Below are 14,724 nucleotides of genomic sequence, written 5' to 3' on the forward strand. Positions count from 1 at the left end.
TCCTACATAAATAAAGAAGCAGCAGGTACAGAGACGGGAAGTGGGAGTGTGATATTGTATGTTTGCACTACTAGGTTTAAAATGTTACCCAACATCTTTCCAAAGCATCCTCTGAGTGGGGACCCCCGACCACAGCTGTGACACAGCAGCTGCGAGGAAAGTTGGGAACTAGTCTGACTGGGGTTCTTCAAACAAGGGTGCAGGAACCCTGGAAGAGTGCCCGTCAGGCTGGCCCTGCTCCTCGCCTGATGGCGCCCTGAAGGTAGCTGCTACCGGATCCTAACTTGATACTAACCACTGAGGTAAGAAGCCCACAACGTCGGGGCTTTTACGCATGGCTCCTGTGCTTTCTTAAAGGACCTCATGATTTAGCCTTAATCTTTAGTTTTGGTGGGACAGGTGAAGACTGCTGACACTGGGCTGAGGTTGTTTGGGAATTGGGGCTGGGCCTGGGCCTGCGCTGGAGCACCTTTGTTTTCTCCAGAAGGAAGGTGGGGTGAAAGCTTCAAGTCTGCAGACATTCTAGCAGGGAAAGCGCTACAGGGACACCTCACGAGGCCATATTGGAGTGCAGGAATGTAGAGGTAAGTGACAGCATGTTTAAGCAAAATTTAAGGTATTTTATGGGAAATGCAAACTCTATATGCATGATTAGAAGAACAAAACAGATATTCTAATAAGAAACCTGTACTGTGTGTACTTGCAATGCTAAACGGTGCTTTTCATGCACCCTCCCTGCCACCGAACTGCCCCAAGAAAGTGACCACAAAGCATAATGGTCCCAGGCACAGACAGGCAGGGCATGTGTGGCTCCTGCCATGTGAATGGGCCCTGGGTTTCCTGAGAAAGGACCTGAGAGGGACAGAGAAGGACTTGTCACAAAACTGGGAGGGATGTCGACTCTGAAGATGAAGCTAACCCTGGAGCCCCAAAGCACACTCTGAAAGGGCCTGGCAGGCGCTTACAGCTCCTCGAATTACACAACAGCGGGAGCCCTGGGGGCAGACACAGGAGAGAGGGGGTGGTGCTGGTGGTGCAAACTAGAAGCTCCCAGTGGCGGCCAGGCTCAGAGTGCGAGGAGTCTGACGGGCAGAGCCGGACAAGTGCCGGCTGGTGGCTCTGCTGGGGGCCGCGTAGGCAGCATGTCTGCACAGCCTGGCTCTCGGGCGCTCAGTGGGAGTCACACGCCTGGTCCACAAGGGAGGTGGGCAAACACCTGTGCATGAGCACTCCTCACCCACGGAGAAGAACGGCCCCAGGAGGTGGAGATACCCCAAGCCACAGACCGGCAACCAGGGCAGGGTTTCCCACACAGTTTGGGTTTTCACCTGTGGTCAAGGCAATAGCTCTCTCTTTCTCCTCAAAGTGTTCGAATTTGGACAATAAATGATATGGCTAGTCTGCTTATAACATGTGGGTTTCCTTGAGCCCATAAGGGGATAGCTGTCAGCTCAAGTCCCAAAGTTTAACCCTGAATTTTCAGTTTGATTGCTACTATAAATGGGTATACCACACTGAACAAAAGGAGGGAGTGAGTGAGTGTGGAGGTGAGTGTGGAGGTGAGGGAGGAGGTGAGCATGGAGGTGAGGGAGGAGGTGAGCATGGAGGTGAGGGTGGTGGTGAGGGTGGAGGTGAGTGTGGAGGTGAGCGTGGAGGTGAGGGTGGAGGTGAGTGTGGCGGTGAGGGAGGGTGGAGGTGAGTGTGGAGGTGAGAGTGGAGGTAAGGGAGGGTGGAGGTGAGGGAGGGTGGAGGTGAGGGTGGAGGTGAGTGTGGAGGTGAGGGTGGAGGTGAGTGTGGAGGTGAGGGAGGGTGGGGGTGAGCGTGGAGGTGAGGGAGGGTGGAGGTGAGTGTGGAGGTGAGCGTGGAGGTGAGGGAGGGTGGAGGTGAGGGTGGAGGTGAGGGAGGGTGGAGGTGAGGGTGGAGGTGAAGGTGGAGGTGAGGGAGGGTGGAGGTGAAGGTGGAGGTGAGGGAGGGTGGAGGCGAGGGTGGAGGTGAGTGTGGAGGTGAGGGAGGGTGGAGGTGAGGGAGGGTGGAGGTGAGGGAGGGTGGAGGTGACGGAGGGTGGAGGTGAGGGTGGAGGTGAGGGTGGGTGGAGGTGAGGGTGGAGGTGAGGGAGGGTGGAGGTGAGGGTGGAGGTGAAGGTGGAGGTGAGGGAGGGTGGAGGTGAGGGTGGAGGTGAGCGTGGAGGTGAGGGTGGAGGTGAGCGTGGAGGTGAGGGAGGGTGGAGGTGAGGGTGGAGGTGAGGGAGGGTGGAGGTGAGGGAGGGTGGAGGTGAGGGTGGAGGTGAAGGTGGAGGTGAGGGAGGGTGGAGGTGAAGGTGGAGGTGAGGGAGGGTGGAGGCGAGGGTGGAGGTGAGTGTGGAGGTGAGGGAGGGTGGAGGTGAGGGAGGGTGGAGGTGACGGAGGGTGGAGGTGACGGAGGGTGGAGGTGAGGGTGGAGGTGAGGGTGGGTGGAGGTGAGGGTGGAGGTGAGGGAGGGTGGAGGTGAGGGTGGAGGTGAAGGTGGAGGTGAGGGAGGGTGGAGGTGAGGGTGGAGGTGAGGGTGGAGGTGAGGGTGGAGGTGAGGGAGGGTGGAGGTGAGGGTGGAGGTGAGGGTGGAGGTGAGGGAGGGTGGAGGTGAGGGTGGAGGTGAGGGTGGAGGTGAGGGTGGAGGTGAATGTGGAGGTGAGGGAGGGGAGGTGAGGGTGGAGGTGAGGGAGGGTGGAGGTGAGGGAGGGTGGAGGTGAGGGTGGAGGTGAGGGTGGAGGTGAGGGAGGGTGGAGGTGAGGGTGGAGGTGAGGGAAGGTGGAGGTGAGGGTGGAGGGGAAGGTGGAGGTGAGGGAGGGGAGGTGAGGGTGGAGGTGACGGAGGGTGGAGGTGAGGGTGGAGGTGAGGGAGGGTGGAGGTGAGTGTGGAGGTGAGAGTGGAGGTGAGCATAGAGGTGAGGGTGGAGGTGAGTGTGGAGGTGAGGGAGGTGGAGGTGAGCGTGGAGGTGAGTGTGGAGGTGAGGGCGGGTGGAGGTGAGTGTGGAGGTGAGTGTGGAGGTGAGCGAGGGTGGAGGTGAGGGTGGAGGTGAGGGTGGAGGTGAGGGAGGGTGGCGATGAGTGTGGAGGTGAATGTGGAGGTTAGTGTGGAGGTGAGGGTGGAGGTGAGGGTGGAGGTGAGTGTGGAGGTGAGGGTGGAGGTGAGGGTGGAGGTGAGGGAGGGTGGAGGTGGGGGTGGAGGTGAGTGAGGGTGGAGATGAGTGAGGAGTGGTTTTTTTTTGTTTTAGTTTCCATTTATAATTCTGTTTTAAGCCGATTCAGGATATGTTGAACCTCACTTCATGAAGACTCTGTGCTGGGTCCGCCCATGTATTCAATGGCTCAGGAATTTGATGAGACACTAGTAAATATTTGACATCTGTGCCCTCAGAGGACAGTGTTTCAGTAGCAGAAGGCCTGACCCGGGTTACTGAATCCTCACAAGGACTGGCGGCAATTCTGCAAATAATGGCAGTAAATCCAGAGTGAGGTGGGAACGTAGCAGAGGTGTGTGTACTCGGGCAAGTCGCAGGGGTGTGAAAATAACACCCCTGCGTGCAAGGAAACCGGAGAAACAGTGTGTGAGGTTGGGACCCGCACCCGGGTCTCTGATCAGTGCTGTGCAGAAGCCCCTCTCCTCCCAGAGCGGGACCGCTGCTCTCCCCGCTCACTTGCTACATTTTACTGACCGTGTTTGAATTCAAGAGGCAAAACACATGGGCCCTGACATATGTCACTCTGTGAACTAAGGGGGAAGGAAAAGGGAGAATGGAGATCAGTGGAACCCTACTCACGCAGGGCTGGGCCTGGCAGGGATGATGCACTTCGGCAGGAAGAGCGAGAGGTGTCAGTCTCCACCCAGCAGCTTGCTGTAAGTGTATGAGGCTGGGGGTTAACAGAAGACCCCTGACGCCGTCACAGAGCGGTGACACCCAGGTCTGTCCTAGACCAGCCGGAGCAGGGTCCAGAGAGGAAGTCGTGCCGCCACTCGGAACGGGAGGTGCAAGACTCAGGAGGCCTTTACCAGATTTGTTCCTAACAACCACCCCTCCAGGACTGCAAAGGGAAAAGCCACGTGCACCAACACCACCTGGGCAGCGCTCGAAGGCTGTGAGCACCTAGGAGATCTAAGCCAGCAGTGAAGAGGCTGCTGTCCTAGTATAATTCCTGTGCACAGAGGTAAGTGGGCCAGAGGCCAGTGGGTGCACAGGCTGTACAGAGCTCAGGCGTCCTGAGGATCTAGGGCCCAGGGAAGAACTAAGAGCGCCGCCTCTGTAAGGCGAGGGGTAGGAGACCAGGGGAGGGGTTGGCCACTGCCAGCACCCCATGCAGCCTGCCCGAGACCCCCAAACTCATGGTGGTTGTGAACCATTTGGAGTGTGGTTGGAAGGCATCTGTTTCCTCTAGCTGGGAAGAGTGTGATGGATCTAGATGGGGTGACAGGAGGGACAAAATATTAACTGATGTGAAAACACGGAAGACAAAGCTTACGGGAATATTGAAATAACATCTGTACTTTTTGGCAGCGTGAAATTGGCTAATAAAAGCATCTATGAGTGTTGGCATTTCAGGATTTGAGAGGTGGGCCTCGTTTGCCTAAGCACCATTGAAGGGGCTGCCGAAACCCACTGCAGGGTCCAGGTGCCTCTCTCCAACTGTCGCTCCAGCCTGGACCAGGTGCTCTGCTTCCTCTCCCCTTGTGGTTTGAGCAGAAATCCCACAGGAAGCACAGCGTCAGGGGACACTTCCTCCCAGGCCCAGTCCCGATGTGCTAACCCTGTGTTTCTGCTCTTTCCTCACTCCTTTCCTGTGGTCTTTCTCATGATACACTGGTCACAGAGGCACCACTCTCCTGGATCACTAAATATTTTCCACTCTCAACACCAAAGTGCATTTACGGAGTACCTACTGTGTGCTAAGCACCCTGAAGGATACAAAGATCAATGTCCTGAGCTGATAGCCTAGTAGCGGGTGTATCACAAGAAAGTGAAAACTATAGTACTGAGGCGGGTATTGTCACAGGAGAGGACGCAAGCACCTCCTGGATGCTTGATTGTACCCCAAAGACAACATGTGGAAACGTGTGAACTCTGATATGTGTCAGACACTGCTTAAGCATTTTATACGGATTAACCTCATCACAGTCCTTCCCCAAATGGCTTTTTACCCAGTAGCTACATTTTGAAGTCTTAAACTTCTGCAGATTTCCTAGTAATTTTATATTTTGGCCTTCGACACAAACTTGTTTCTTAAAGAGGTTACTTATTTCAAAACATACATTCTTAAGAATTAATCTTCTACAATATAATGAAATCTTAAAGCAGAGTTATAAAATTTGTTCCAAATTCTCAACAAAATACTAGGAAACCATATCTAACAGCATATTACAAGGATTATTGACCATGACCAAGTGGGATTTAGTCCAGGAATGCAAGGGTGGTTCAACAATCAGTCACTATAATACTCCACATGAACAGAATGAAGGAAAAGCCCCTACGATCATCTCTAATGATGCTGAAAAAGCATTTGACAAACTCTAACACTTTCCTGATAAAAACACCCAGAAAACTAGGAATAGAAAGGCTCTTCCTCAACATGATAAAAAGGCACTTATCAGTGCCCACAGCTAATTTCATACTCAACAGTGAAAGACCAAAAGGCTTTCCTCTAACAACAGGAACTAGGCAAGGATGCCCACTTTCTCCACTGCTATGCAACACTGCCCTGGAAGTTCTAGCCAGAGCAATTAGGCAAGAAAAAAATTAATGGCAAATTAATTTAGAAACGAAGAAGTAAAACTATCTCTAGTTGCAGATGACATGATCTTATATACAGAAAATCACAAAGAATCTACAATAAAGCTACTAGAGCTAATAAGTAGATTCAGCAAAGTTGCAGGGTATGAGACACAAAATCAACATGCAAAAATCAGTTGTGCTTCTCTACACCAGCAATGAAGAATCCAAAAAGGAAATGAAGAAAACAATTCCATTCTATAATAGCATCTAAAAAGGATAAAATACTGAAGAATACATTTAACCCAAGAGATGAAAGACTTGTACACTGAAAACTCCAAAGCATTACTGGGAGAAATTAAAGAAACCTAATTAAATGGAAAAACATTCCTGGTTCATGGATTGGAAGGCTTAACACTGTTAAGATGTCAATACCATTCAAAGTGATCTACAAATTCAATGCCATTTCTATCAAACTTTCAATTGCTTTTTTTCTAGAAATGGGGAAAAAAATCTTCAAATTAATATGGAATTTCAAGGGGTCCTGAGTAGCTAAAGGAATCTTGAAAAAGAAGGACAAATTTGGAGGCCTCACACTTCCTGCTTTCAAAACCTGCTACGAAGCTACAGTAATCAAAATAGTGTGGTTTTGGCATAAAGACAGACACATAGACCAATGGAATAGAACTGAGGGTTCAGAAATAAACCCCCCAAACTACAGCCAACTGACTTTCAACCAGGGTTCCAAGACTATTCAATTGGGAAAAAATAAGTTCTTCAAAAAATGGTGATGGGGCTTCCCTGGTGGCGCAGATGGTTGAGAGTCCGCCTGCCGATGCAGGCGACACGGGTTCGTGCCCCGGTCCGGGAAAATCCCACATGCCGGAGCGGCTGGGCCCGTGAGCCATGGCCGCTGAGCCTGCGCATCCGGAGCCTGTGCTCCGCAACGGGAGAGGCCACAACAGTGAGAGGCCCGCGTACCAGAAAAAAAAAAATGGTGATGGGAAAAGTGGATATCCATATACAAAATAATTAAGTTGGACCCCTATCTCACACCACACACAAAAATCAACTAGAAATGAGTCAACGACCTAAATGTAAGCACTGAAGATACAAAATTCTTAGAAGAAAACATAGGGATAAATCTTCATGACCTTGTATGTGGCATGACCTTGTATGTTTTCTTAGATACGACACCACAAGCATGAACAACGAAAGAAAAAATATATAAATTAAATTTTATCCAAATTTAAAACTTTTGTGCATCAAAAGATACTATCAAGAAAGTAAAAGGATAGCCAACAGATGGGAGAAAATATTTGCAAATCATGTATCTGTTAAGAGTCTAGTGTCCAGAGTATATAAAGAACTCTTAGAACTCAACAATAAAAAGACAAACAACTCAATTTAAAATGGGCAAAGAACTTGAATAGACATTTCTCCAAAGAAGATATGCAGATGGTCAACAAGCACATGAAAATAAGTTTAACATCAGTAGTCATTAGGGAAATGCAAACCAGAACTACAATATCACTTCATACCCACGAGGGTGACTATAAAACTGGAAAATAAAAAGTCTTGGTGAAGCGGTGGGGAAACTGGAACCCTCATACATTGCTGGGAAAATGGAAAATGATTAGGCTGCTGTGAAAACAAAATCTGGTGGTTCATCAAAAAGTTAAACATAGTTGGGGACTTCCCTGGTGGTCCAGTGGTTAGGACCCTGAGCTTCCACTGCAGGGGGCATGGGTTTGATCCTGGTCGGGGAACTAAGGTCCCACATGCCACGCGGCAAGGCCAAAAAAAAAGTTAAACACAGAATTACCATATGACCCTGAAGGTATATACCCAATAAATGAAATAAATGAAAATATATGTACACACAAAAACTTGTAAAGACATAATCATAGCAGCATTATTCATAAAACCTAAAGGATGGAAACAGTCCAATGTCCATCAACAGATAAATGGATAAACCAAATTTATGGTCCATCCATACAATGGAATATTAATTTTTTTTAACTTTTAAAAAAATATTTATTTTGGCCGCTCCAGGTCTTAATTGTGGCATGTGAACTCTTAGTTGCCGCGTCCATGTGGGATCTAGTTCCCTGACCAGGGATCAAATCTGGGCCCCCTGCATTGGGAGTGTGGAGCCTTACCCACTGTGCCACCAGGGAAGTCCCCTACAATGGAATATTATTCAGCCATAAAAGGAATGAAGTTCTGATAATGATACAACATGGGTGAAACTTGAGGACATTCTGTTCAGTGCAGTAAACCAATCATAAAAAGACAGATACCGTATGATTCCACTTACACTCAGTGGTACTTAGTGTAGTCACAATCATAAGGACAGAAAGTAGAATGGTGGTTGCCAGGCTCTGGGGGCAGGGCGGAGTCAGGAGTTACTGTTCAATAGGTGTAGAGTTTCAGATTTACAAGACCAGGGATCATGGGAATGGACGGCGGTGATGGTGCACAACAATGTGAATGTATGTAATACCACTGAACTAAAAAATGGTTAAAATGGTAAATTTCATGCTATATGTATTTCAACACACAAAAAAGTCACATATTTTATGATTCCACTTATATGGAATATTCAGAGTAGACAAATCCATAGAGACAGAGAGCACATTAGTGGTTCCAGGGGCTGAGCAGAGGGTGGAATGGGAGAAGCTGCCTGAGGGGTGTGGGGCTTTGCTTTGCGCTGTAGGAATGTTCTGGAACTAGACAGAGGTGGTGGTCGCACAGCATTGTGAATGTACTAAACGCCACCAGATTGTTTGATTTAAAATGGCTACATCTGTGTCATGTGAATTTCACCTCAGCCGTTTTTTAAAGAATTAGTGCTGGCGCCTCCCAGTAATTGTGGCGGTAGTTCCCTTCTCATATGTGGCCTTTGTTGCTCTGCCCCCCAACAACCCTCCACATGCTCCTCCTATTTAAACATGTGCTTTCGGGGGAGCTTATACTGGGCTTTGAGGCTCGTCTGCTCGGTTCACATCGCCGTGATTCTCTGGGTTGCCGTCTCTGGACGGGCAAGAATCAGTTTGAGAGCCAAACGCTCATTCCCTCTGGGCTGACTAAATGCTTCTTCCAGTTACCTTTTCTTTAGTCTCTTCGAATAATCCATAGGGAAAGCTCTGGGACCCTTGAACTCAAGTGGAGCTCAAGACCTATTGATTTGGGCACTTTCACAAAGCATTTCTTTAAAAAATTCACAAATACATTGTTAAAATAGCACATAATGGTAGTTGTAACTCCTCTTCCCTGGTGATATCTTTGAGCATCAACATACCTTGAAGATAACTTCAATGAATATTTTGCCTTAAGTGATTCAAGGAAATATTATAACTCAATCGTTTTTCTCTCTTATTTGTATGGAAATCTCTCTTCCTCTCTACCACAGTCACAGAATACCCAACATTTACTGAGCACTTACTGTATGCTAGACAGTATTCTAAAAACATCGTAATACTATTATCTTCCCCATTCTAAAGATGGTGAGGTTGAGGGGCTTACCTGCCCACCCACTCAGTGGGGGAACCAGAACTGAACCCAAGCCACTATGGCCACATAGCCTGCATCCCTAACCACCAAGCCCACTGCTTCCATCCACACTGCCCTGTGTCTCATTCTAGCCAGAGACAGAGCCCAAGAGCTCTGAGAAACTCTTTCCAACCTCTTCACTCTCCGGGCAAGGCCACCTGATGGCCCGCAGCTAATTCCAAACCACTTGACAATGAAGGGAAGGGTCAGCCTTTTCCATTCACTGAAAATTCATTCAGGCATTTCTTCTCTTCTGCACCGTGCACTATCATCTCCACCTCAAAAACTACATGCAAAGTTCATTCATTATGTCACACCAGGTATTGCCAAGCTGTTCTCTGTACTTGCCTTGAACCTGCTTTACTAGATTGCACTCAGGCAAGTAAAGCTTCCCAGAATCAGCTGTAACCTGGCTGCTCCCTCTGAGGCCGTTACTTTATTCTTAAAAATCTCAGGAATCATGTTAGCTCAGGTCACCGGGCAAGCCCTGCATCTGTGTAGCCCCGTGAGGTTGCGACTGGGCAGGGGAGTGACAGTGAGCTTCAGAGGAGGGGATACAGTTGCCACCTTGTGACAAATACTTGTTGAGCACCTACTGTGTGCCATGCACTACTCCAGGCACCAGGGAAATACGGGGAATGAAATAAAGCCGGTGCTGCCTGGGGAAGCAGGCTACTGAGGGTAGTCAGGATAGGGTGATGTCAGTTCAAATCGTTGTGGGGCGGGGGACTGCGGAGGGGGCTGCGGCAGCATGACCCAGGGGAGCTTTCTGAGGCTAACGCGTACCAGGGTTGGGGGTCCCACGTTGGGGGGCTGCAGGCAGGTGAGACTTCGCCAGGGGAGGTGTACATACTCATTACCTGGCAGACTTGCACAGTTTTAGTGCAGAACTTCAAATTAATTCCTGTCCCAAACTGTTGTTGGCATTAGATTTAATCCCTATCCTAGGTCTCAGAAACATAAGTAGTTTTAAAGTCATATAAAATGAACTCACCACAAAGTGAGTTTTCCACAACCTGATTTTCTCACTTTTGGGGAAAGTTCTGTAAGGTTGGACACTTGTCTAAAAGTATCTGAAAGCTCTGTCTTTGAGAATTTGGGCCCAGGTGTGAACTGAGACACCTGGAAAGTTGTCCCAGATATCAGGACAGAGACAGCCTTCAACTCAGGAACATTCAGCTCGGTGATGACCTGGGTTTCCTTTCAAGAAGCATCAACTCATCCACTTTAAAATTAGACGCTATGGTGCTCCAAGAGGTGGGTGGCCACAGGTTATCCTGTAAGTGAACAGACTGAAACTCCAAGAGGCTGAACCACCGGCCCAAAGGCTGACAGATAACAGCGGGTGGATGTGGGTGCACATTCAATCCAACACCCCAGGCCTGTTCTCTGGGCACCAGGTGGAAATCCAGAGCCTCTTCTCCACTCCCAAGGCACCTGCCCTCCTTGACCCCCTTGTAGGGTAAATGGCAATTGTGGGATGCCTTCTGCTCACAGGATCCCAGATTCCCAAGGCTTCTCAGGACCAACAGGTTCAGGGCAGGACTTGCCACCTTGCAGCCCACCCCTCTGTCCCACCACCCTCCTGATCCCTTCGGAAGTGTGCTGGGCTCTTAGGTCAGACCAACTGTCTCTCTGGGATCATTTTTCTTGGCTGGACCAGTGAGCACTGGCCGCTGTACACCTGCTGAGTGCCAGGCCCTGTAAGGGGCAGAGGGATGCAGGTAAAGAAGCTGCAATCCCGAGGGAACCTCCCGTGGCGAGCAGGGCACAGAAGCCCTGTTCTGACAGGGCAGGAGGATCAATACAGAGCAGAGGCACCACTGCCCCGGGCACAGCCATGTGGAGAGGAAAGCCACCGCTTCCAGGCTGCTTCCTGGCTGGGAGCCACAGGTCAAGTGCGGAAGCCTGGCTTTCCACCATTTGTAGAATGGGTACCCTGTCCTGGAGGATGGCTGTTAGGGCTGGATGGCTCTAAGTGACTTGATTTTTGTTCAAGCACAAAGACAGGACACATTAGTTCTGTTTGGAAGGAGGAGGCATGGGAACTGGGCTTGAATGATTCTCATTAAAAGAATGCCGTGATCTGGGAGTCTGGGGTCTCCTGTGTTTGCCTGGATGATACAACCTGTGAACACACATCTCAGAGAGTCTCGGGGCAAATTCAGGCCGACTTTCTTTCCTTAGACCAGCATTTTTGGGATGCTTTACAAGTAATAAAGTATTCAGGTGAGACCACCACCAAGCTCATGAACTACAGACACAAAGGTCCACATTTCACAAAGGCGATTTCAGACTAGACCTACACAGGGGCCCCTCTAACGGGATAAAACCACAGGTCACCTGCACCCAAGCCCCCAGTCCACTGGAAAGGTCAGGGCTCTGTTCTCTGTGGCCCACCTGGGCAAGTCCACTTGTGATCCCAACCCAGACCACTGCTCCTGTTTGCAGACTGGATGCCAAACTATGAGATCAAAACAGGGCATCTCCTCAGAAGCAGAAGTGGGTGCATTATCTCTGTGGGGGATGCCCAGCCCTCCAGTACAGGGATGTGGCTCCACTAGGAATGCAAACATCTTAGAGTTTGAAGGTGTCCACTGAGAGCAAACGGTGGCCTCCGAAGTTCCTCCTGATGCAGAGAGCCTGGGAGCTGGAGGGTTAGGGTCAGGAAGCCAAACCTCACTTCTGTGCACTTTGAAATCTCTTTTCAGGACGCTGAAGCCGACTTGATGCTCAGTTGTTAATTATGCACAGTTTCAGCTACCTTCAACTTATTTTTTAAATTATGTGTTTTAAGCCTTAATTAGACACCTGAAAGTACCAGCTAAACTTTTAAAGTGAAAATGCTGTTGGGTAACAGGAGTAGAGTGTAATTACTGTACCAAAACACTCTGTAATCTAGTTCAGAGGAAAAAGGGAAAGACAGACCCGACGCACTTTTTGCAGTTCACAGGAAGAAATACAAGACAGCTTCCACCACACTATTCTAGACCTGAAATCACTGTCTTCTTTACTAGGCAATGTTCATTATTTAAATCGACTGCCTTTCCAATATAAGTCTATCCTGGATTTTTTAAGTAAAAGTTCTTTGTCTTCGTGCACAAAGTTCATTGGTTTGTCCCACCAGTTTTGAGGTAATGAATAACTCAGGAACATTCTCATTGTTGGCGACAACTTCACAAGCGTCTTTTTGTCCTAGCCCCCTCCCCTGCACTCCCTTCACACCCCAGGAATGCAAATCTGTCTTGAAAAGCATACTTCTCTCATAAATATTCATGAGGTTAAGGGAAAAGTTTGCTAACCCTTCGTTTAAGTGACCGGGAAAAGTGAAAGCTCCCTCCCGCCGCCGCAGCCGCGGCCTCAGGACCCTCCCCACAGCCGCCGGCCGTCCCCTACCTTGTTGCCCGAGCCCCGGTCGCCCCGGCCGAGCGCCGCGCTGAGGGCCATGGTGGCGCCGCCTTTGTCCCGGCCGCGGGGAGGACAGCGCTCGGAAGGCCCGCCCGCGGGGCGTGGGAAGGGCGGCGGGCTAGGGGCGGACCCTCCCGGCCGCGCCCCCTGCCCGCCTCACAGGTGGGGCGGGGGCGGGGCCTGGGGCCTCGGGGGACGGGGAGGGCCGCCTCTCCCCCGGGGGCTCCGGCGCGAGAGTGGGAGGGGGTCCCACCCCGGGGGCTACGGGGCGGGAGAGGCGGACCCTCCCGGCCGCGCCCCCTGCCCGCCTCACCCGTGGGGCGGAGGGGCGGGGCCCGGGACCGCGTGGGGACGGGGAGGGCCGCCTCTCCCCCGGGGGCTCCGGGGCGAAAGTGGGAGGGGGTCCCACCACTGGGACTTCCGGGGCAAAGGTTGGAGGGGGTCTCACGCCGGGGGCTCCGGGGCGGGAACAGGCGGACCCTCCCGGTCGCGCCCCCAGCCCGCCCCACAGGTGGGGCGGAGGGGCGGGGCCAGGGACCGCGGCAGGGGCGGGGGGAAGGGGCCTTTCACCCCCAGGGGCTCCGGGGCGAAGGCTGGGGCGGGTTTCATCCCCGGGGACTCCGAGGTAGGAGGGGTCGTCTCTCCCCTGGGGGCTCCGGGGAGAAGGTTGGAGGGGGGGGTCTCACTCCCGGGGGCTCCGGGACTGGGTGTTGGAGGGGGTCTCATCCCCGGAGGCTGCTGGGCGAGGCAGGTTGGGGGCGTCTCAGCCCGGGGGTGTGGGCGGCCTTGTAGGTGCCTCGGGCCGCACCCTCACCTGGGAGGAGACCCCGCAGGGGCGGAAGGCTGGGGGCGAGCTCCTCCCTCCCCGAGCAGGGGCGGGGGCGGAATTCTTTGTGACTTTTATTCTCGCAGAGCCTGGGGACCTACCATTTTGTTCGCAGACCAGTGGCAGTGGCGCTGCACCCGGTTTCCGTGAGTGTAGACAGACTGGACTCTGATTTCTGCTTGGTGAACGCTATCGGATTTTGATTTCCCCCAGTGTAGATAGATTCACACCTGACATGCAACGGTGTAGACAGACTAGTGAAGATAACTGGACCCTGATTTCCACTGGTGTAGGTGGAGCGGACCGATTTCCGCCGGTGTGGAAGGACCGGCCTTCTCTTCCCGCCAAGCGAGCTCCCTGGCTTATGGGACACTCTCTGCCGGGTAAACAGAACTCGTGAGCCTCTGGGCCTCAGCGAGAGGCCACCTTCACCCGCTTGGAGAGTCGGGCGCGCGGACAGTTGAACAGGCTCTCACTGGCTTTGCAACTGGAATGCCTGGGTTTCTGGAGAACCTACAGAAACAAAGTACCCCCACCTCCAGCCCCAGCCCGGGGAGACAGACGCCTTCCTTGTAGCTAGGCGACTGTAGGGCTCTGGCTTGAGGAGCACTTGCTGTGTGCTGGGGATGCAGCCGGGTTCTCAGAGGAACCCGTCCCCTCGGCGGGGGGGCGCGTCTCCCCACCCTTGTCCTGTACTGTGTCCCAACTAGAAACAGGGACACTGACTCAGTTCCCCCACTGCGGACAAACGCCCTCATTTAGAGATAAAGTTCAGTTGTGCTGGAGCTGCATAGCTTCAGGTACAGAGTGAAAGAAGCTGAGGGCGGCGGGATGAGTTCTGCCCCCTCACCCAGTACCGGTTCTTTGAATTCCTCTGTGGCTCCTCTGTTCTGCTTCCTGGAACCTCCAGCCCTTCCCACTGGGCCCAAGCAGACTCAGCCCCGTCTCAGTGCTGGGGTGTTACTCATTGTCTGCACCTCCCTGAGGCCCTCTGCCCCATCCTCTGCTCACCACTTACCTGCCCATGACACTCCAGAAACAGGAGCCACATACACCTCGACATAAACAGGCGCTGCATAAATCTCTGGTCCCAAAGCACCTGCCAGGCCAGAACTGGGCTGTGTTGGCATGCTTCCAGAACAGGGGACATTGTCCCTGTTCAGCGCCTCCAGGATCCGGGAGCTGACGTCAGGGGAGGA

The 14,724-nt window shown here is 51.8% G+C and overlaps 1 protein-coding gene across 1 annotated transcript in view; it reads right to left on the reverse strand.

The window, feature by feature from the left end:
* The window catches only part of PLEKHG4B (pleckstrin homology and RhoGEF domain containing G4B), a gene marked incomplete at both ends in the record, with an annotated part of 61,674 nt that extends 48,936 nt beyond the window's left edge, over positions 1-12,738 (reverse strand). Inside the window, 1 exon segment of the mRNA XM_082835072.1 lies at positions 12,688-12,738. Coding sequence (XP_082691198.1) covers positions 12,688-12,738 — 51 coding nt within the window.
* Positions 12,739-14,724: the final 1,986 nt, after the last annotated feature.

Source organism: Leucopleurus acutus (assembly GCF_964270905.1).
Source record: "Leucopleurus acutus genome assembly, chromosome: 3".
NCBI classification, from domain to species: domain Eukaryota; kingdom Metazoa; phylum Chordata; class Mammalia; order Artiodactyla; family Delphinidae; genus Leucopleurus; species Leucopleurus acutus.